At 46.1% G+C, this 23,004-nt stretch overlaps 1 protein-coding gene across 2 annotated transcripts in view; it reads left to right on the plus strand.

The window, feature by feature from the left end:
• The first annotated feature begins 8,033 nt into the window (after positions 1-8,033).
• Positions 8,034-23,004, plus strand: part of LOC126542274 (ankyrin repeat and IBR domain-containing protein 1-like) — a 106,035-nt gene continuing 91,064 nt past the window's right edge. For both annotated transcript variants that reach the window (XM_050189275.2, XM_055077148.1), the window contains exons 1-5: positions 8,034-8,623; positions 12,071-12,257; positions 17,125-17,181; positions 19,729-19,854; positions 20,934-20,987. In XM_050189275.2, coding sequence (XP_050045232.1) covers positions 8,436-8,623; positions 12,071-12,257; positions 17,125-17,181; positions 19,729-19,854; positions 20,934-20,987 — 612 coding nt within the window. In that variant the 5' untranslated portion in view covers positions 8,034-8,435. The remainder of the gene's footprint in view (positions 8,624-12,070; positions 12,258-17,124; positions 17,182-19,728; positions 19,855-20,933; positions 20,988-23,004) is intronic.

Consider the following 23,004-nt stretch of genomic DNA (forward strand, 5'->3'; position numbering starts at 1 on the left):
GACGCCAGGAGAGAGGCTCCGATTTGTACTGTTGAGTTACGTGCTCTCCCGTCTCTCCACTTCGGTCGACCTGACCGGCCGCTCTTTTGCTATGTTAGAATAAACAAGTTGTTTTGTTACCAGTCTTCTCATGCTTTGCCGGGACCTTCGGATGCTTCCAGTGCCCCAGGCCGCCAGGCCAACGCTACCCTTGGGGCTTGCGACCCATTGGCAATAACGGGCGTCAACACCGAGTCCCCAACAACTCGTGCCAGCGGTACGATTCCAACATCTGGTTGCCAGCGGTGAGATCGCGACAACGGAGGCCAGCAGCGAAGAGATGCGGTTGACTGTATGCTGAGCAGCACAACGACCATCCGGGAGCAGCGCAACGAGCCCTGTGTGATGACTGGTTGCCTGCAGCGGAACGACTGCGCTGAAGTCTTGGCTGCGAGGTTTGGTGAGTGCGGGACTTTCTTCTTCTGAGTTTTGCCAGGCTTTTGTTAGTGTTAGAAACAGAGCTGGTAATTGTGGTTGTCGTTGCTACCGGGTTAGTTTGCGGCAAGACAATAGTAGGCAGTAGAGAAAGCAGCATTCAGAGCAGCCATGGATTTGAAGTCGTTGCGCAAACCGAAATTGTTGGAGCTTGCGAGAGAGTTGGGTCTGGATGTCTCAGACAAACTCAGAAAACCAGAACTGCTAAGGGCTATTCTTGAGTTAGAAGCTGAGGATGACGAGCTGTCGGAATGCCTTGAGACCATTGAGGAGAGGGAGACGGCAAAAAGACAGGAGCGCGAACTTAAAGAACAGAAAGAGAAAGATGAGCGTGAACGAAAAGAACAGAAAGAAAAAGAAGAGCGCGAACACGCTTTGGAAATGAAGCGTCTCGAGTTAGAGATGGAACGCGCTCGTAATGGAAGTCAGGCACACGGTGCAGGAGAACGAGTATTGTTCAAAATGACTGACCTGATGCGGCCGTTTAAGCTTGGAGAGGACATTGGTTTGTTCCTGGTTAACTTTGAGCGAACGTGCGAGAAGCAGGGGTTCTCTCGGGAAACGTGGCCACAGCGCTTGCTCACTTTGCTACCCGGCGAGGCGGCCGACGTAGTCGCTCGCTTGGAGAGAGAGGAGGCAGAGGATTTCGACAAAGTGAAATCGAGTCTGCTAAAAAAGTACCGGCTGTCAGCGGAGGCGTTCCGTCGGAAGTTTCGGGAAAATGAGAAAGGCAAAAGTGAGTCATATACAGAGTTTGCCTACAGGCTTATGTCAAACATGCAGGAGTGGCTCAAAGAAGAGAAAGCGTTTGGTGACCACGAGAAAGTTCTGCAGTGTTTCGGGCTAGAACAGTTTTATAGTCGGTTACCTGAGAACGTGCGGTACTGGGTCTTGGATAGGCCAGACGTTAGTACGGTGGCTAGAGCCGCTGAGTTAGCCGAGGAGTTTGTGACGCGTCGGGCTCGCGGAGCTAAGGACGGTCAAAAGGGTGAATTTGGCTCCAAGTTTGAGAGGCCGAAGTTCACACCCATGAGAGCAAAGGGGGATACACGTAGTGCGGATGCGAGTGAAAGCAGTCCGACCGAACGTAAGGAGACGGCGGCAACCGAAGCCGAACGCAGAAAGCGGTTCGAGACGAGGCAAGCGCGCGTTTGTTATACGTGCCAGAAGCCGGGTCACTTTTCGGCGCAGTGTCCAGAAACAAAAACACAAGTCGTGTTTTTGTCTATATGCAGCACTGACGAGAACATGAAGCTTCTCGAGCCTTACATGCGAGACCTCCTCGTGAACGGGAAAGAGTGCCGAGTGCTTCGCGATTCCGCAGCTACAATGGATGTAGTTCACCCCTCTTACGTAGAACCCGATATGTTCACGGGCGAGTGCGCATGGATCAAGCAAGCAGTGGAAGCTCATAGCGTGTGTCTGCCGGTAGCAAAAGTGCTTATTGAAGGACCTTTCGGAGCACTTGAGACGGAGGCCGCAGTGTCATCTATGCTGCCCCCCCAGTACCCATACTTATTTTCGAACAGGTCCGATCACCTCCTGCGCGAGAAGGGGCTTTTGTTTGGTGAGGCTAGCGTTCAGGCCTTAACCAGATCGAAGGTTCGGGAGCTCGCTGCAAAGGCGGTAGTTGCGGGGCCAACGTTGTTGAACGATGAAAAAGGGTCAGAGGCGCAGCAAGCTGGTATTCAGAGCACGCCCGAACGGGATAAAATTGAGCCTGTAGCGTTAAAGGCACCAGATACTGGAGAGGAAATTCCCGACACGGGAAAGTTAGAAGAGCTGTCTCCAGATTTGCTCATCGCGCCTACGTCAGACGGACTTAACAGGTTGCTAAAAGTCAGCCGCTCGGCTTTGATAGCCGAGCAAAAGAAGGATGGCAGCCTAGAAAACATACGCTGCATTATCAAGGAAGGTATCGCCAAGAAAAATGCTCGCTTTGTGGAAAGAGGTGGGGTCCTGTACCGGAAGTATCTAGACCGCAGGGGAGTGGAGTTCGATCAGCTGATCGTGCCTCAATGCTATCGTCAGGATCTGTTGCGCTTGTCGCATGGGGGTTCGTGGTCCGGACACCTAGGAGTTAAGAAAACTAAGGACCGTCTCTTGCAGGAGTACTATTGGCCAGGGTGTTTTCGGGACGCAGACCACTTTGTGAAGACATGCGACACCTGTCAGCGGGTGGGCAAGCCAGGGGACAAATCGAGGGCGCCGTTGAAGTTGGTACCTATCATTACGGAGCCTTTTAGACGGCTCGTTATTGATACAGTGGGACCTCTGCCGGTAACAGCCACGGGGTACCGACACATTTTGACTGTGATCTGCCCAGCGACAAAGTTCCCTGAAGCAGTGCCGCTTAAAGAACTCAGCTCAGTTGAGATAGTCAATGCACTACTGTCCATATTTGCGCGAGTTGGTTTTCCTGCAGAAATCCAGTCAGATCAGGGTACAGTGTTTACTAGCGCTTTGACGACAGCCTTTCTCGAAAGGTGCGGGGTAAGGCTATTACACAGCTCAGTGCACCACCCCCAGTCGAATTCCGTTGAGAAGCTCCACTCCGTCATGAAGCGCGTGTTGAGAGCATTGTGTTTTGAACATCAAACTGACTGGGAGCTGTGTCTGCCTGGAGTGATGTTTGCTTTAAGAACCGCGCCGCATGCGGCTACGGGGTTCTCGCCAGCTGAGCTGGTGTACGGTCGCTCGCTGCGATCTCCGCTTCGCATGCTTCGAGAATCATGGGAAGGCAGGGGCGACGACCCAGTCGTGGTAGAGTACGTGCTTAAGCTCCTCGAACGCTTAAGAAGGGCACAGGAGTTGTCAGGTGAAGCAATGGCAGAGGCCCAGCAGAGGGCCAAGGTTTATTATGATCGGACAGCCAGGGCCCGTCGTTTTGAGGTGGGCGATGAGGTCATGATATTGCGCACCTCGCTAAAGAACAAACTCGACGTGCAGTGGGAGGGCCCAGCACGGATTGTTCAAAAACTGTCGGACGTTAACTACGTGGTGAGTCTGCCAGGAAAGCGGAAAGCACAGCAAGTTTACCACTGTAATCTGCTCAAACCCTATAAGCAACGGGAAGCAGTGGTGTGCATGATGGTAAACGTGCCCGAAGAGCTTCCGGTCGAGCTTCCGGGACTAGGCTCAGTGACAAACAGGAAAGACGCCGATCAAGTCATTAGTGACTTAATAAGTAAAGCATCGCTGTCGCCTGAGCAGAAAACCGAACTACACCAGCTCTTACAAGAGTTTCAAGGTCTGTTCTCTGAGAGGCCTGGTAGGACTTCTGTCCTTACTCATGACATAGAACTTACCTCCCCAGAGCCAGTACGATCCAAGGCGAACCGGGTGTCACCCCGCCAGAGCGATATTATGGAGGCTGAGGTAAAGAAAATGCTACAGCTCGGTGTTATTGAAGCGGGTGAGAGTGATTATACCTCCCCTTTGATTTTAGTTGAGGTACCGGGCAAGGAATCTCGTCCTTGCGTCGACTACCGCAGGCTTAATTCCATCACTAAGGATCAAATTTATCCGATCCCTAACATCGAGGAGCGCCTTGAGAGAGTGAGTAGCGCTCAGTTTATTTCCACCCTAGATCTTGTCAGGGGTTATTGGCAGGTTCCACTTACAGAAGAGGCTAGTAGGTATGCGGCGTTCATTTCACCAATGGGGACATTCCGTCCTAAAGTTTTGAGTTTTGGTTTGAAGAACGCGCCATACTGCTTTTCAAGCCTCATGGATAAAGTGTTGCGGGGACAGCAAGAATTCGCTTTACCGTATCTAGACGACGTAGCGATATTCTCCGCATCCTGGCCTGAGCATATGGCGCACTTGCGGGCAGTGCTAACCCGCCTGCGCGATGCGGGCTTGACAGTCAAGGCTCCCAAGTGCCAGTTAGCACAGGCAGAGGTTGTCTACCTCGGACACGTGATTGGTCGGGGTCGACGCCGCCCCTCTGAAATAAAGGTGGCCGCTGTGCGAGACTTCCCGCAACCGCGCACGAAGACCGATATTCGGTCGTTCTTAGGTGTCGCCGGCTACTATCAGAGGTACATCCCCAGGTACTCTGATATCGCGGCTCCCTTGACGGATGCTCTAAGAAAGACAGAGCCGCAAACAGTCGTCTGGGATGAGACGAAGGAAAGAGCTTTTAGCGCCCTAAAGAGCGCCCTAACAAGCCAACCTGTGCTACGATCGCCCGACTACACAAAAGGGTTCGTTGTTCAGTGTGATGCTAGTGAGCGAGGCATGGGCGTTGTACTGTGCCAACGGGAAAATGGAGAAGTAGAACACCCCGTCCTGTATGCTAGTCGTAAGCTGACGAGTCGTGAGCAGGCGTATAGCGCCACCGAGAAAGAGTGTGCGTGTATCGTGTGGGCCGTTCAGAAATTGTCATGTTACCTAGCTGGCTCGAGGTTTATCATTGAAACGGATCACTGCCCTCTCCAATGGCTGCAGACCATCTCTCCCAAAAATGGCCGCCTCCTGCGCTGGAGCCTCGCTTTGCAACAATATTCCTTTGAGGTGCGTTACAAAAAGGGGAGTCTCAACGGTAACGCCGATGGCTTAAGTCGAAGCCCCTAACGTGAGAATCAGCCTCAAAATTGCTTGTTACTGATGTTTTTCTTCCTGAGGCAGGATTTTTAACTTATTGCTTTTGTATAGTGTTTCAAAGTGATGATGTGCTTTCTAGTGCAATTTTCCGATTTGTGGACGCGTTCTGAGTGCTGCTAAACTACTGTAAGGAACTAGGCAGCAGTATAAAAGGGGAAAGAGCCTGGCAGGGCTTAGTGAGGGTTGTGCCGTGCTTGCTGACTGAGCGGTTGACTTTCGGCGTAGTTCTAACGCTTGCCGGAAACGAGAACAAAATGTCAACTCTCCCGAAGTCACTTTGCAGTGTCCTGTGTGCACCTGAACGTGAGAACGAGGCCTTCTCTGTGCACTGCGCTCAAGAAACGCCAAAGGACGCCCGACTTCGGTTATGGGCATCATCGAGCGACATCCCTCCGGACAGCGGATGCAGTCCCCTGACCATCGGGATCTCCTTCCCCCGGCGGGGCGGTCTGTTACGTTTCGCCTACAACGCGCGGTAATGCCGGCGCGGATGCAACGGACGCCGGGGCTTTGTTCAAAGCGGCGGACATTTTGGCCCGTTCAACGACGCCGCAACGCCTACCCGCCAAGCGTGTCCAGGCGTGTTTCAGTGCCACGTGTCTTCGTGTGTGCGTGTGTGTGTGTGTGCCCTCGCTTGTCAAAGCGCGGCAGCCGGGGAGCGGAGTTCCCCGAATGAGGGGCCTGGAGGTCTCTCGGCTCAACCGCTCGCGCCGTTGTGGGCCCCTGCTGCGCCGTCCCGTGACCTTCATCCCGTGACCTTCCCTCCTTCCCTTTTGGACCGCGACGCCGAGAGTATAAGAGCAGCTGCCCCCGGACGCCAGGAGAGAGGCTCCGATTTGTACTGTTGAGTTACGTGCTCTCCCGTCTCTCCACTTCGGTCGACCTGACCGGCCGCTCTTTTGCTATGTTAGAATAAACAAGTTGTTTTGTTACCAGTCTTCTCATGCTTTGCCGGGACCTTCGGATGCTTCCAGTGCCCCAGGCCGCCAGGCCAACGCTACCCTTGGGGCTTGCGACCCATTGGCAATAACGGGCGTCAACACCGAGTCCCCAACAACTCGTGCCAGCGGTACGATTCCAACACCATTAGAAACAATTTAAACTAATAAAGAATTGATCAGAGAGATTATCCCTAGGGATACATAGGGCTTCATAGAAAATGCGCGGGGAAACTTGGGGTAGGCCGACTGAAACTCGGCATTGGCCAACTTCAAATTTGGGGGTGGGCTAACTGAAATTTAGGGATGGGCCAACTTAAGATTTCCGTAGGCGCGCCTGCGCCTAGGCATGCGCAGATGGTGTGCGTCAAACCGCGGCGCGAGCATATGTCTTCTCCAAATAAATATCGGTGCCTTGACTGCCTCGCAAAAATATGGAGCGACATCAACCAAGACGAAAACAGCTAAGCGGGCGCGCGCTGGCGCGCGTTTTGTAGTTTCGAATTGCTATTCCTCGCGAGGCGAGGCAAACTCGAGGCGCGCGGGCGCGAGCTATCGGGCGGCGCCAAGCGTACGTGTAGTTTGGCGGTTTGGCCTCCTGCGGCGAGCGTCGGCGTTCACAAAAGCGAACGAGCACCGTTGTCAGGTGAGAAGAGGACTTGGCACCCGGAGGCGCCGCGTCCGTGAGCTTACATGTACTCATCAACCCAACATCATTCGATACATTGACCCCGGTGCTCCCCCTCAACCCGGGCTGACTGGGCGTTGTGGTTGCGTTTGTGTGTTGTGGTGCAGCACAACTGAAGAACTGCACTCAACACACAAACAGCCATATGTCGGTCTTACAGGACGCAAGCCTGACTGACCCTCGGACTGCCTTGACGCAAAAGAGGTCAAGGCATACAACCATGGAGAGCACCAAAGCCATCCGCGGGGCAGCGCAGAACCACCTAGCGCGACCACACGTACGAGGGTGCGCCACCACCGGTTCCGGCTCTGGGTTCCACTGAGCCAAACAAAACCCCGTAGATCGACTGGCACACATGGCCGAGTCGAGCGACCTTAGGAGCATGCATCATTACTTAATGGATAGCTTTCCACCTGGCTCATCGAAAATCACAGCAGGACGAGCCCACTCTTCGAGAAACTTCTCGCCCGAGCGGTGCCGCTCCCTGGTGAGATGGCAGACCTCCTTCCGTGCTTTCGCCCGGCGCCCGACCCGGGCCCGAAAACTGCATCACAGCGTGCCAACCAAACTTGGTATGAGTACTCGGCGAGAAGAAGCACGAACTGGTTGATCGCCTGATTAGGCAAAGGGTGCAAAAATCGAACTGTCTCATAAGGAACGCCTGGGAGCTGAAAGAGATTAGCAATCCCTTGGAGAAGAGCTGCAGGAAGCAAACACTGCGTAAAGGTATGAACCGAGTCCTCACGACCGCCACAAAAGGGGCACACTCCACGAGCCGGGATGGCTGTGAAGCGCCGGTAACTCAACGGCAGGCACCCTCGCGCCAGGCGGTACATCAACATAGCTCGCCTAGCGTCGAGGAAACCGGCCGTAATGAACTTCCAGTTTCGTCTGTGCATGGACAGATCGTACCTTTGGCAATGCGGGTGGAGCACAGCGAAGGTTGAAAGACGTGAGGAGGAGGACCAATTAACTTGGTCGCGCGACCGCTGTCAGTTGTCGGTGTGAATGAGCCTGCCATGAGGCCCACGATCACCACGACTATGTTCTTAAGAACATGCTTAATTAAGAAGATAATTTGACCCGTGTGTTAGTAGCGTGCATCGGTTACACGTGGTTGGTTGCAACTATAGTTAGGATCAATTGGTTCAGTTTTCTATTCGACCTATAACTACTAGAAAAAAAAATGTGAATGCCACAGCACAAGCTGCATGATATCCCACAAGCGGAATACGATGTTTTCGGTTTCGTTTTCGCTCCCTCGCCAAATTTAGCGAACTCCATCACGCACCCGCTTGGCCCGCTGTGCCGTTGTTATGGCCTCGAGTGCCGAAGCGTCATGTTAGTCATGTGCTTGTGTGTTCATCGTACAACTCGAGCTCCCGCGAGCACCTTAGACGAAGGAAATTTGGCTGAGAAGATTGCAGGGAGTTGTGTAACCGCACGTATGATATTTGGAGCCCTGTGTCACTGTAGGGGCAAGTGATGCGTGATGTTCAGGTAGTGCACAGCGAAACTTTGTTGATTGAATGAGTCTGAGAGTGGCATTGTCTCTTGGTTGCGGCTTTGCTTGCAGCGTGCCACGATGACTTGAAGAGAGAAAGCGTAGACATTGTTAGATTAGGGTCTCTTCGTTCCTTTCGGATTCGCGCTAGGAATGAACTGTCTTGCTGTAGCAAGGCAACGACGTTTTAAGCGAGTGCTAGCGACGATCAGCTGACTTGGTCATGGGTAGCACGTCGAGTAAGTTTCGCAGACACCTAGAGAACGGCGACGAGTACTCGGCACTTCAGATCTACGAGAGCTGCTCTGAACTGCGGAAGTCGCTCGATCCCAATTGTTTTTATGGGGACTCTGTTAATCGGTGCACACCCGTCCACCTTGCTGCCAAACACGGGATGAAACCGTTACTGAGGTAAGGGCGCTCCTCATTGTTTTTCACTTCCTTCGCGCGTACTTGGAACGAACCCGTTTTGTCTAATTTATTGAGAAGTGCGTTTGCCGCAGCTTGTCACATATGTCGAGAAATTCTTATAACCCTGCTTTCGCGTATATTTAGCACTGCCGCGCGCGCGGTTACGGGCGGTCGCGTAGTTCAACGTCTTTGTGTATGCGCAGCAATAAGCAAACACCAACCAAACAAAAACAACACATTACAAAGCCGTTTTATTGCGTTAGATTGCGTTATATAATTTCTGTCGCACATTATGTAACATCCTTTCCTATTGGCCTCGCCTGAAACTCTTTGATCAGTAGGCATTAATATAATGTTTTCGTCCCCCCCCCCTCCCCCACAAACACACAAACACTCACTTTATCTTTCTGCTCTGCGGTAGTATGCTGTGTGTATGAAATAATGTAAAAAACAAAGTTTTCTTGACCCTGAATTTAACCTTCAGCAATGGCTAATCGGATAAAGCACTTAGTTCTTAGTGCACAAGTGACGTTTCTTTACTAAGCGTCGAGCGTGCCGTGATTATTGATGTGCACTTCACGAATTCTAGCAACGCCTTTTGCACGGCGTACATTGCTTGCAAGACAGTCCGTTAAGTCGCGCTGCGCGTTTGCGCCTCCGCTGTCGGTTCTCGCATGTGTTTCTGCCCAAAATACGAGGGAAAACGAAGTGGTTAATCGTTCGAGGGAATTGGTTGGGTGAGGGGAGTGTTGCTGAGTGCACTTGGCAAATTCCTGCATTTAATAATTTATATAGGCCGTCTCATACGTACTGCATGCCCAGACGGGACGGTAGGTTACCATTTCAAATTACCATTTCTACAATTCGCCTCAAACGTGAAGTTTTGACAAAAATGAACGCTATTTAAAATCAAAATAAAGAAAACCACATCGTAAATCTTTCTCAAAATATCGTAAACAGCTGTTCACAGGCACTTGAAAAAGAATATTAAAAATCATGTTGCATTTTTATTTTGTTTGTAGTGACAATATAGGTGGTAGAAGTGAGAGCTTTGCCAGAATGCAGCAAGGTGCTAGGAAGACGGGACATTGGGGTAAAAAGAATGGGCATAAGGCTCTTGCCTAAACTTGGCAATAAATGTTTACGGAATTCTGCCATTATTAAAGAGTAGATTTAGAAGTTTTCTTATGTTCCTTATAAAAAGCTATGTATAAAAGTGTGCATAAATATCACTTTGTTTTCTACTTTTCGGCAACACTGAACAAAAACTATTGAAGCTACAGAAAATCTAATTAGTGTAATGGAATTGACAGAAAAATCCTTACAAGTGCAAAAGGTTTAATTGCTCTGACACTTGTTAAAAAGAAGTGTCTTCGACTAGCATCTGCCCTTAAATATAAAGAGTACATTGAGCAATGTATTACTGCAAGCTCTCTTCAGCCAAACATGTGAGCCTAGCATGGAATTAGCAGCATGTGGAGGAAGATAACTTGTTATGATTCCTTTGCCGACAAAGACGGGCCTGTGGGTTTTCTCCTGCAAAGAAACAAAGCAGGACACTAACTTTCAGGTAATTAATAGTTTGCATTGTACAAATGAGCACAATGGGATAAGGTAATTGGGGAGATATTTCACCTGGCCCTGTGTACATTTATGTACTTCATGTTGTTTTAATGTTCCGTTAAGAAAATAAAGGCATTTATTACCTTTGTAAGAAAAAAGTGTGGCGCATACAAACTGCAATACCAACTGTTAAAATAATAGAAAATTACAGGCTCATCAGGTGTGGTTTCTGTTGAGCATAATGATCCTGACAGTTCTTGTATATATACTAGGTGTCCCACGTAACATGAGCCAGGAATTTAAATATGAAAGGTGCATCGGAAGCGAATTGAACACATACTATTCGCACTGGCCTATGGTAACTCAGACAATATCTTGTTTTCCCCATAAGTCACTAATTAATTAAGTTTACTTACCCAAATTTTTAATTATTGGCTGAGGACCCCAAGCATAATACGCAGGTTTGTAGAGCACCTTCAGAAACCACCGATCGAGTTGTTTCCTGTAAGATACGTCTCACGTAGTCCTTTCTTCCGGGTTGCAAAGAAAGCTAGCGAAATATGAAAAAAGCCACGTGACGGGGCGTTTGCGTAGGCAAGTGTTATTGTGCTGCCGCAAGCGTGCATTCGGTGAGCAAGGTCGGCTGCATTGTGACTGGTGACGAGGAAGCGGCAGGGCGTTCTTTATCTCACCGGCAGTGCTCGGCCAGCAGCATGCATTTTCACCATCATCCAACTGGAGCCGCCGACCTTGTTCACCAAACACACGCTTGAGAGCAGCACGATACCACTGCACAAGTGCTCCGCCACGTGGCTGTTTTCCTATTTTGCAGGCTTTTTTTCAACCCGGAACAAAGGACTACGTGAGACGTATCGTACAGGAAACAACTCGATCAGTGGTTTCTGAAGGTGCTCTACAAATCTGCATATCATACTTGGGGTCCTCAGCTAATAATTAAAAAGTTCGAAAATTAAACTTAATTAATTAGCGATTATGAGGAAAACAAAAAAATTGTCCGAGTTAATATAGGCTATTGCGAATAGTATGCATTTGGTTCAATTCGCTTCCGACACGCCTTTCATTTTTAAATTCTTGGCTCAAGTTATGTGGGTCACCTTGTATATACATATATATATATTGGCTTCGTAAATGCCAAATATATTGCTCTTAGTGCTACTCTATTCAGTTGTATTGAACATATCACGCATGCATAGGGCAAATTTTTTGCAGTGACTTTTTTACCCGATTGTCACTGTTACTGATTTGTCAGTTCGCAGAAGACCGAAAATTTTCAAATTTTGTCCAGGATTCGCTAGTGAAAGAGATCGTACACGAATGGGCACACACAATCTAATCAGATTGTGTGCTTAATACAAATGCTGTTGTAGATTCTCGACTGTTAGCGAGTGCGAGTAATTATTCTGCAATGCAGAATCGAATTCACAGTCACTCTACAACTACAAAAAAGTTAAGTTTAGAGAGATGGTTCGGGAGATATCACATGTATTGTTGTGTAATGCGACAGCAAAAGGGGGGGGGGGGGGGGGGTCTGCTTTTCTTGTGAACATTGGCAAGTCAGTATGTAAACTTTTTTTTAACAAATTCTAGCCATTTGCATGGTGTTCCTGTGATAACTTGATATGAAATGCATGGTATATGTTCAAACACTATGTGTTTAATCTTCAAGTTTAACATATTTGTTTCTGATGACACTTATGTGCTAGGAGCTTTGCCAGGTGACTTGCAGTTGCCTTTTGCCTTGGAACATGACACTCACGCATTTACACTTTCAATTGTCATGTGTGCCATAAACAAAGCATTGCTCTAAGGTGTGGACTTGCACAGATTATTGCACAGAGCTCTGTCTTACATTTGTGTTGGCAGGATCTTTCTACGGGAGATGCAGGGTGACCCAACAATCCAGTCAGGGCACGGAGAAACTGCACTTCACTGTGCCAGCCGTGGAAGTCCTCACTCGGCTGCAGTGGAGCGCAGAGTGGCCTGTCTCAGCCTGCTCATTCAGTGGCACGGCTATGACGGAGAAGTCTTAGATGTCAATGCAAAGGATCATGTGAGCGAGCTTTGTTTGTATTAAGGTTCAGTATTGGCTGCTACATTTTGGAGCAAGTTTCCGAAATAGTGGGTTGGTATTATCAAGTGTGATGGCCTTATGTGTAGATGTAAAGTAACAGTGCAAACTACGTAAACGGATGGAAGATCACACGCATGTGTGGACCATTACTTCATTCTTAAGCTTGTACTGACTCGCCAAGATATGCCACTGTTTGACGATCTTATTTCAAGTATAAACCCCACGCAAGTGATCTTGCATGCGACAGCGACAAGCGATTGCTCATCAGCTGTCATGATCGCTCGTCACCTACAAGTCGTACTCATGCGAATGATGACATTAAGCGACGTATCCCCTGTGTTGGTGGTAGGAGGGAAGCAAATAGACATCCAAACTGGCATGACGCGTGCTTTATTAATTTAAGTTGATGGGTTTTACTGTAAAAAGCAGCATAAAGTATTTCTCAAGGTCTTGCAGTAGGTTCTCATCCTTGTACATATAAAAATTTAATTGTTCGCTTGTTCCGTGCGACAGCCAGTAGTACTTGACTAATGTACATCCAGTTCTGGCTTCATGCTATTGACTAGTCGCTCATAGCACTAGCGGGCGATGAGCGATGAATTCTAGATTTCGAGAACCGAGTGATTGAGCGACAAGACTGAGCAATCTGTTCAAGCGACGGCCTGTTCCATCGCTCGTCACCGTTGCACACAAAACCGCTCTCATGAGGTTTAGCGTTCACTTTTTTAACAAGTCTACACGCTTCATGCTGAGGCGAAGACATGTGACCTGTACATGCACCCTTCATACCTTTCAAGCGAAGCTATAACTGAAGTGAATGGGTTCTTTCCATAGTATAATTTAGGGAAGAACACTCCAATAATCACATGCTAAGATTATCCTATTTTGTTCATTGCTCATTGCACAAAGTGAGCAGTAGGTGCTACTGGTTCACATTGGTGTGCTTGCAAAAAAGAAGATATGCCAAAGTAAGGCTTTGCTGCCTTTTTTGGGGATAGGTCACTTCTCACAATTTTACTGACTTTTTAGGCTAGTCATGATATCCAATTTGAAATAGTGTAAAACTCCTACATTGAAAATGGCTCATCATTGGTGGTAAGCTGTTGCATCTACAGCATCTTAGTCTATGTACTATTTGCTGTGAATGCTAGAATACATTTTATTGTGGTTACCATTCACTTTATTAGTATACTGCTTTACATGCTTTATGATGGTTTAGATGTTCATGCTAGTATGCAGAATTATGGATGCAGTGATGGCTTTCAACAGTTCATTTGAGAGCTTCAACAAAAGACACCTATGGACCATAATAAAGCCCAAGTAATATGAACCATTATTGGGACTCATTTTATTGCAAATAAGGTTATTACTAAAAAAGTACAATATGACTGAAATCAAATTTTATTTGTGTAACACATCACTGCATCAAAAATAAATGTAATTGGTAACGGACATGCTTAAATTGTGTGCAGTGAATTGCACTGGAGGGCGGCCTAGGTGTGATGTTGGAAGTAAATTGTTTGACCCCTGCTTTGCTAAAGAGTCCCTGAAACGGTGCGGAAAAATTTTGCAGACGCGTAGGATAAATCATTTGCACCACAACTTGTGCGAAGCGTCTCATATTAAGAGAGCTGCAGACGATTACAAGTTACCCTCCTCCATAGCCATGCATTTTCTCCTCAACTCGTTTGCCGAGTGATTGAGGTTAAGCTCCCCCTTCACTGGCTTTGTGTCATGATGGGACGTCGTGTTGTCTACTACAGCTTGTCTTGGAGCCAGCGTGCAAAGCCTCTCCAACCTCTCCGCCAGCTGCCTGGCAGTTGATCCCAAGCGAGAGCTAGTGGAGCAGCGTGTGTTGCGAGCATTCTGTCGCATTGCCAAGCATGTCCGGTATTCCGGTAGCCATAGACGAGCTGGGCGTTTCAACGGATGGGTGGAGGCATAAACTAAAGCCCCTCCATACTACTATTGCCGTGATGAAGGTCCTTAGCGTAGACATATGTAAGTGACCTGGTCAGTCTTAGGTCAGTCTGCTCAGTCCAGCCACCTGGTGGCACAGGTCTTAACCAGCCGAACAAACCAAACAAAGAGCAAGTATTACTCTAACCAAGTGTAAAACATGTTAAACATTTACAAAGTCCTGTTCATGACTGTGCTCCTGTCAAAACTTTACACCAGCAGCAAAGTAGAGTACACTTCATTTCTGCTATAATAGTTATCTGTTTGGTTGAGCTCTGTGCCACCAGGTGGCTGCACTATGCAGACAGTTAACGTTTGTGCCACCGCTCATCCCGCGAAATGCCCAAGCTCAATCTGCTTGCGCTTGCGTTTACCCGAATGTCGGACACGTGGAACACTATTGTGGTAGTAATCCTCTGGTGTAAAGTGATGGGCGTGAACTTGCAAATCTTGGTGCCGATTAGATACCGACAGTCCAATGCGTTGCAGCCACTCTGCTCATCTGTTGCCTTGCAGAAGGACACGATGTCACAGCTTGACATATTGCCATTCGCTACATTTGCAGGCCACAACGTAACAATGGCGAACCATGGTGCTCACGATAAGAAATATTGAGACCAACACTGACCGCGGAGCTCTTGTCAATACGAAGCATGTTGTAACTCAAGCAGATGACATTTGCTGTGTGCCAGAAGTCTTGAGTGTAGTCATAAATTGTCCTTGTGCATTCTCTTTCTGTTACTTTCTTTTTTTATAGAAACAAATTAACTAAAATTTCAGCTATTATGAACAACATTTGTTTGCCATTAAGTTCGAAAAGTTATTGATAACGCGCCCTGGGTAGCTCGCCCTACTGGCGGCATATGGTCACCTCGTGTCACTTGGTAAGCGGCGGCTGAAAACTCAGCTGAGTGGCGTGCTGCAATTGGTAGTGATTTACATATTTAAAGCCTTATAATAAATTACTCACTTTATGCAGAGCACTTGGATGCATCAATTAATGATCTGAAGGACTTATGCTAATGACTCAGTAGGTTTGTGCAAGATCATCAAAATCGCTTCAGGGTCCCTTTAAGTTGATTTCTACTGTGTGTCTCAGTCCATTTGAATTGACAGCAGTACTTCAAGTTTCACGTCAGGAGGAAGGATATCAACAGGTTTTGTAAATGCCATTGTAAGTGGTATGCTTCGAATGTGAAAATGCCATGAAGCCGGTTAATGCATGTGAAGCCATACAAAGCCTGACTGAAACTGTTCATTGATGCGTGATATGTCTGTGCCTATACTAATTGGATATGCACTAATTGGATCTCATGTCGGGCTTCTCATTTTTCTTTTGTGTGTCTTTTAAGGCTACTGACGTAGTGGCTTGCTGATTGTGAAACATTCTTGCAGCAGACTTTCTTGTGTTTGAGCGACTTTATTAAGTTTCCCAACTGACAAATACAAGGTAACTTTCATTTTCTTGTAGGCTCTCGTCAAGTGAAATAATAACTGCAGTGCTAACTTTATTGGAGATAAGTAAGCATAAGCTGTATTGTGCAGCATTGCACAGATGGCTTGCGTTGTTTTTATCAACTCGAAATACACATACATATGCATGTAAATATACACAGATGCATTTTTATTGTGCTACAATACAACTATGCTTGGCATTTATGTTCGATGGTCACAATGTTTTGGTTTAGTTACAAGCAGCTGATGGAATGTTACCAAAACTAAAACTTCTAGCACATTTAGCTCGCAAGCAGGTTGGCAAGTTCTGAATGAAAATTTGATAGAAGGTAGAGGTGAAATTTTGAATACGAATTGAATAACAGTCCTTCTGTTCGATTTGTATTCATTTGTCAATTTTGAGAGAATTTACTACACAAAAGTGTTAAATATTTGTATCTGTTTGCATAAAAGGGATAACAGCACTTGTTGTAGTCTTGAGAGAGAGTGAGGGATGCAAGTGAGGACTGTTCCGAATGATTATGGTGCAGAATAGCCACTGTTGTTGCACAGAGGCCCCAGTTTCTGAGCAAATGCATGGAGAAGATGGCACCTTCTCATTAATATCCAGTCATTCAATAAGAGTGCCAATAGGAGCTGTCTCTCTTATACAAGCTCCTCAGTTGACTGGATGGCCAGTTGCTGCATTGCGTGCACATTTCAAGCATTGTAAATAGGTCTCTCCTTCTTTCTAATGCATTAGCATTAGGAGTGTCAAAGTAAGAGAAAAGTGTATGTGAAGGATGATAAAGCAGGTCACATGGTGTTTATATATATGTATACTTAGTGTTTTGACCGTTATGAGCCCCCAGGAGCTCTCAAAGACAGATTGTCCGTGCCAGCCGATATATCACAACATGAAAACCTATAGAGCTGCGCTTAAATTTCACATTAGGGAGTATCGTAATTGTTGGTGAATTTTTTTTACTTCTCACTTTTCAATAGTTGTATTTCTAACTATTTTTGCAGCCTTTTGCCACTTTTGCCTAAAGAGGCAGTGGAGAAATATCGACTTGAAGCAAAGTTGGGTGGCAGTCAGCTTTGTTGCTCTGCAAAGAAGTTGTGTTTTATCCACTAAACAGTCACTGCAAGAATCATAGAGCTAAACTTCTGTAGACTTGGTCCAAGAAAAAAGAAAAACAGTCTACGGTGGCAGAGGATTCATAGGATGGTTAAGATTAGGAAAGCTGCAGGCATAGAATTGGAATCAGCTTTTACAGGACAGAAGTAAGTGGAGATCACTGGGCTTGCCTAACTAGACTGGTGATGATGATGATCTCTCTAGTTTAACCTGATTTAATGTTCACCTTCAGTGGGCCCTTCAACTGAACAAAAAAAATAGTCTTAGAGGGTCCACTGCTGTGTTTTCAAACTGTTTTGTCTTTGGTTGCAGGATGGAAACACTGCCTTGCACTATGCTGCCAGTAGTGGGTTGAAGAAGTGCGTGGAGGTGCGTCACTCTTTCTTTTTGTCTTCTTTGCTGAAGTCACATCCGACAAGAAAATGCCTTCATTATAAGCATATAATTTGTTACTTGCTGATACAGGCGATAAACATTCTAGGTTTACTTCGTTATATCTGGCAATTTTAATGTGAAGCATTCTTTGCAAACTTCAGGCATTTCAAATCAATCAATCAATCAATCAATCAATCAATCAATCAATCAATCAATCAATCAATCAATCAATCAATCAATCAATCAGTCAATCAATCAATCAATCAGTCAGTCAGTCAACCATCTGGCATCACGATTTAGGAAGGTAGGTAGCTTCCTACATTGTGGTGCCACTACGGTGGTTTCTTCTACTGGATATGTAACGGAATAGGCGTGGAGCGCCATGACATGCATGCATACATAACATTAATGACATGCCATGACATCAATGACATATGTTATAATATGAATGCTGATGGGATATGAATGAAATGCATTCATAAACTTGATGTAAATGACATGACATAAATTTTATGACACGAATAACATGGATTTCATGACATGCCCTGTGCATCACGACATCAATGGCATCACATGCTTGTCATGGAATTTGTCATGACATAATGGTATGAATGACATGATGCTTTCTTGGTTGTTTCTTTAACTCAATATGTATGTGGATATGAATGGCATGTGTGCATGACCCGACATCAATGACATGCCATAAATGTCATCACATGAATTATGTGCATGTCTTGCTATTAATGACAAGGCATGCTTGAGCATGTCATTGTTGTCATGTCATGCATGCATGTTTAGTGACACATATCCATTTAAAGAAATAACCACAATGCCATCAACTCATGTCATTTGTCATTTATAAGAATTGCGTGATGACATGCATGTCATGTCATTCATGTAATGCACGACATTTCATTAATGTTTGGGATATCCCGATATATCTATTGTTGGAAAATGGAACTAACATGACATGGCTATAATGGATTAAATGCTATGACATACATTTAACTGGATATATTCTGGATACTATGCATATTATGAGATGCATGTGTGACATTCATGACATGTCATGTCATGTATGTCAAAATGATTGACACGAAGCCATGCTTTGCATGTCAAGCCATGGCATGATTTCCATGAATGTCATGATGTGTATGACAAGAATTAGATTCATGACATGCATGCATGCACGGCATGACGTTACCATGACAGGAACTTATGGTAACCCAGTGGACCAAGTTGTCTACTAACTTCGGTCGATGACTGTATGCTTGTGTTTGTGATGCCATGATGGTCCTTGCATCATCATTCCAGCTTTGTAATCAGAGTCGCCTCTGATTCTTGCGTGTCATCTGTGCTCCAGCCAGGTGGCACGTGTAAGAAGATCCCAGCATCTCGGCGGCAGCGTAACATGGTTCGGTGGTTACATCCATTCAAACGACAATTGAAAAGCAAATTTCCCTTGGGCGTTGACTTTCTAATGCTGGACAGCAATGCGCTGCCTCCCTGTTCCTCCCGGAGCTCATATTGGACTTTAACAGTTCTTTCCTTCATCACCAGGCCAGTTAATTAAACATAGAGACATGCTCTTTCCTGGTTACATAGTGACCGGGTACGGCAACAATGCATCAAGTTCTACTATGGCAGCGTCGTCATGGCTCGGCCAAGGCGAGCAGCTGTACCACGGCACTCGTCCAAATGGCTATAAAAGGACACGGGCCTCAGGTTGTGCTGCAGTATCACTGTCAAGTCACCCATTTGTGTCCTCTATGTGATACCACATGCTGCTGTCAGTGAGCATTCAGTTTCTCCAGTCCTTACCCATCTCTCACCTCCATGTCGCTCATTCTATCAATTCTATTGTTTGTAGAAATCGTGCAATCATGGTTACCATTGTCTTGCTGCTTTCGTCGCACACACACACGCACACACACACTCACACTTTTTCTCTCTTGTGTTAATTCTAGTTCACTGTACTCGCGTCACACACACAAATGCAGGACTTATGCAAACACATTGGTCAACCTGGTAATGCTTTGCGGAACCGCAAGCCATGCTGCATAGCCAGTTGCCTGCAAAATGCTTCACATAATGTCGATTCCCACTGCGTGGTATGTGTGCAATTTTTTTTATATCCGATGATTTATTATGTTAATGTTCATTATATCAAGATTTGACTGTACTACATTGCAGGGCCTACAGGCCAACTTTGTACTTTATGCTTGCAACACACCAGACTAGTATTCATTCTGCTAGAAGTGCAGGCTCTGCACTTATGAAAGACTTAAAAATGTGACAGTTATAGAGGTTATTAAAAAAAAAAACAGCTGAGCTGTGCTTGAAGAAGAAATCATGCATCTATGCCGCATGAAAAGGGGAGTGTAGTCAATAATTCTATGTAATTTTATCTGCTCAGCATACGTGATATCAAAAAGAGGTAAGATTACAGGTACTGACCAAGTCGGACATAATGCACATTGCAGCAGCATTGACATACTGTTGCATCGTTTGCCTGGCATGCCTTTTTGTGTTTTCTTTCAGCTGCTTGTTTCTCATGATGTCTCGCTCTTCATTGAGAACAATGCTGGTCAAACAGCATGCGAGATGGCAGACAAGGCTGGCTTCAAGAGCTTGGCGGACTACCTCGAATCAAAGATGGTCTTTTCTGTAAGCAGAGTTTCACAAAATGTCATGATTAGCACACCTTAAGGCTTTTTGTGCACTGTAGTGTTCAAATTTCTGATTTTAAAAGAACTGACATGGTTAAAAGAGCATGAACAGGTTGGGTTGAATTTAATTTCCAATGGGAGGTACTTTTTTTTCTGGTAGCCAAGTGAAATCTCTGACCTCATTGTTATTCAGTCTGTATGTCCATGATGTGTGTGCAAGGAGCACTGGCTGGCCTAAAGCTTACTGGTTGAACCTGTTGGGCCGAAAATTGACTTCATCAACTTACTGTAAGGAGTGAGCTTGCTTACTGTTTGTCACACAATAAAAAGCAATCAAAATGTCTGTTGATCACTTAGATGCTTGCCTGTTGACTGCACATGCTTTACAATCCTGTCAGTGCCCCCTTAAAGTGCCTGTTGGCCAGAAATGCTGCCTTAGTTAGTGCCACACATTCTTGCACTGGCACACATAAACTAGTTATTTGTAAGCACGTAGTCATTTTTTTTCCATTAAATTTTTAAGTATGCTGTTGTGATGTTTGAGAATTTTAAACATGTAGCATTCAGCCAGCCAAATTTTTAGAAATGTGCATCTTAATGAAATGGCACTATTTCAATTGTGTGTGGTTAGCTTCCTTCTACTTCCTTTAGCTATTGAGACCTTTCTTGCAAAAGTTGAATGGAGATGGACTCCAAGCTTGGGATGCCAGAGTCTCAACTAGAGCTGGGCTAATGCCTTGGATGATTGGTAAATGCTTATGTTGTGCTTAGTTCCTTTTACAAATGAAACAGATGAATTTGGATAATCCAGAAGAAGCAACATGATTTCTTGAAATGTATTGTGCACATGTTTGGGGGTAGTTTTTTGCAAGCAAACAGAGACAGAAACAGGCAGAGGAGTTTCAATTGGAGTGTAATATTGACGACAAGCATTAGTTTAGCAAGTGGACTTATGGAATTCCTTTTTTGGTTCCTTCAAGCCTCAGTGTTTCCACTCCCAGCCTTTAGTTTAACGCGGAAACTTTTAGTTGTTTGTCATGTATAGCCGAACATGGGTGTGTTTTGTTTGTCTTTCAGAGCTGTGTTACTATCAGGCCAAAGGACAAAGACCCAGCACTTGAGCTTGATAAGGTACTGAAACTTTCATCTCGTGTCGTTTGTCCTTCTGAAGTGGGGTGCTTGTGTACATTGTCCCAGTGCCGCTTCCCACTTTGCTTTGCAAGAGTATGAAGCAAGGACATCTTTTTTTGTCCTTGTTTGAGGAGACAAAGGCCGTATACAGATCTCGATATTGCCAAGATCGTCTATGAGTGAAGGCAAAATATTCGATTTGCATAGTAGGTGGTATTAGATTTCGCAGACGTAGCTGTAGAGATGAACTTGGGACGACAGGGCTAGGCAAGCAGGATTTAATTGCAGGATTTACATTTTAGGCAGGACATACATTGGCAGTCTAGCGCGACTCCCATATGGAGCCCGCAAAACTAACATACAGCAAACAGTTTACGAGCACACAGCTCACTACTACATTTCGAGCATGACAGAGCACTCAGCTCCCGACAACGAGCACGACACGAGCACGCGCTAGCAGCCGGCAAACGCTGCTTATAAGCTCTCCGCTCGACGTCATCATTCGGCGTCACTCTTCGAGGTCCACGTGGACGGAGTCCCAGTGGACGGAAACGCTCGTCCAGTCATTGTAAACTTGGCGCCGCCCCGCAGTACGGCCCACACACACAAAGGCACACATGTTCGAGCCTACACACACAAAGGCTGACACGTTCGAGGGCCCCGTGGACGGAAATGTTCGTGTTGCACACACACACAGGTGAAAAGGCCGGACAGTTCTCGGTACCGCCCAGCTTTCAGTGCCGACGTCAGAGGGCTTCGTAGAACTCTGCTTTGTCCCGGATGGCTCGGCCAAGTACCAATTTCCTGAGTTGATCGCGCGCCACGTGGCTGCCGGCCCTTCGCAGTTCTCCGAAGGGCGCCCCGTCTGGTGGGCTTGGAACACGTGCAGCGGGCTGAAAGCTGGCACGTTGCCACCCCGTACGGCCATTCTTAACAGTGGCTGTCAACTATATTTGTTCTTGCTGATTTTATTGTAATATAAAGAAATGCTGCCAATTATCACAGGTGCATGTTAACTTTTCTTTTATTATTATTTTTTAAAACTTTTTCTTGATTGCAAAGAGTTTGGGCTTTCTCTTGTGTTTTTGGCATTTCTACAATTCATTAAATGGTTCCCGAGAGTTATTTATGTACGAAATGAGAGAATGCAGATCATTGCTCAAACAGCACCTTTTTGAGGAAGCATATCACATGCACTGGATGTATCATTGAAGTATTTTTGATTGTGAGTTACCCTTCTCTCAAGACACAGCCTTCCTTACCGATTCATATTCTCCATAGGTAGGGCTACTTTATGCCGACTAGGCTCTGTACATGTTTTCTACTACGTCTGAATGATTGCATTCCTGTCTCCTCCTCGGCAAATTCCATCTGATGTTATGACTGCTAATATAATCACAGCAGTGATAAACTTGAGCAGAAAATTAGGCATTAGTGCAAATGACTTCATCTGTGGTACACTCCTCCTGTGCATGCAAATAAGGTTAAAGGGTTTCACAACACTGTGCTGCGGAGTGTGTCTGGTATCCAGGGAGCCTGCTCAGATCTTTTCCAACAGAAAGATTTTAAATGTGCCTTGTATGAATCTGCAGTTATCGGCAATCAAATGCTGCCACTGCCATGCTCTTGCAACCTTTTTCTCCTTTTCATCTTTCAAACTGCTCAAAGCTGTGTGTGTGTGTGTGCGTGCCCACATGTAGTGACATCCATCTTAGTGTCAAGCTTTTGCATCAACGTGACCTTGAAGTTAAGGGGATGTACTTCCATCACAACACTTCATCCCTCAGCCCTAATGTTGGCACAGTGATACAATTTTTTGCCTCCAGATGGTGCCACTGTCTTAATAGCCCTTTAAGGATAATAAAGAAACAAAAAAAAAATTTACAGATAAAATTGAAGTTTTTTTCTTATGCAAACAAATCTGATGATCATGTGAAGCAAGGCTAAGTGAAAAAATTGTCAGAAAAGCAAAACTTCATCAGGAAAAAAAAATAAGCACACTTCTTTAGCACTGTAA

The sequence above is a fragment of the Dermacentor andersoni genome, chromosome 2 (genome assembly GCF_023375885.2).
Source record: "Dermacentor andersoni chromosome 2, qqDerAnde1_hic_scaffold, whole genome shotgun sequence".
Lineage (NCBI taxonomy): Eukaryota > Metazoa > Arthropoda > Arachnida > Ixodida > Ixodidae > Dermacentor > Dermacentor andersoni.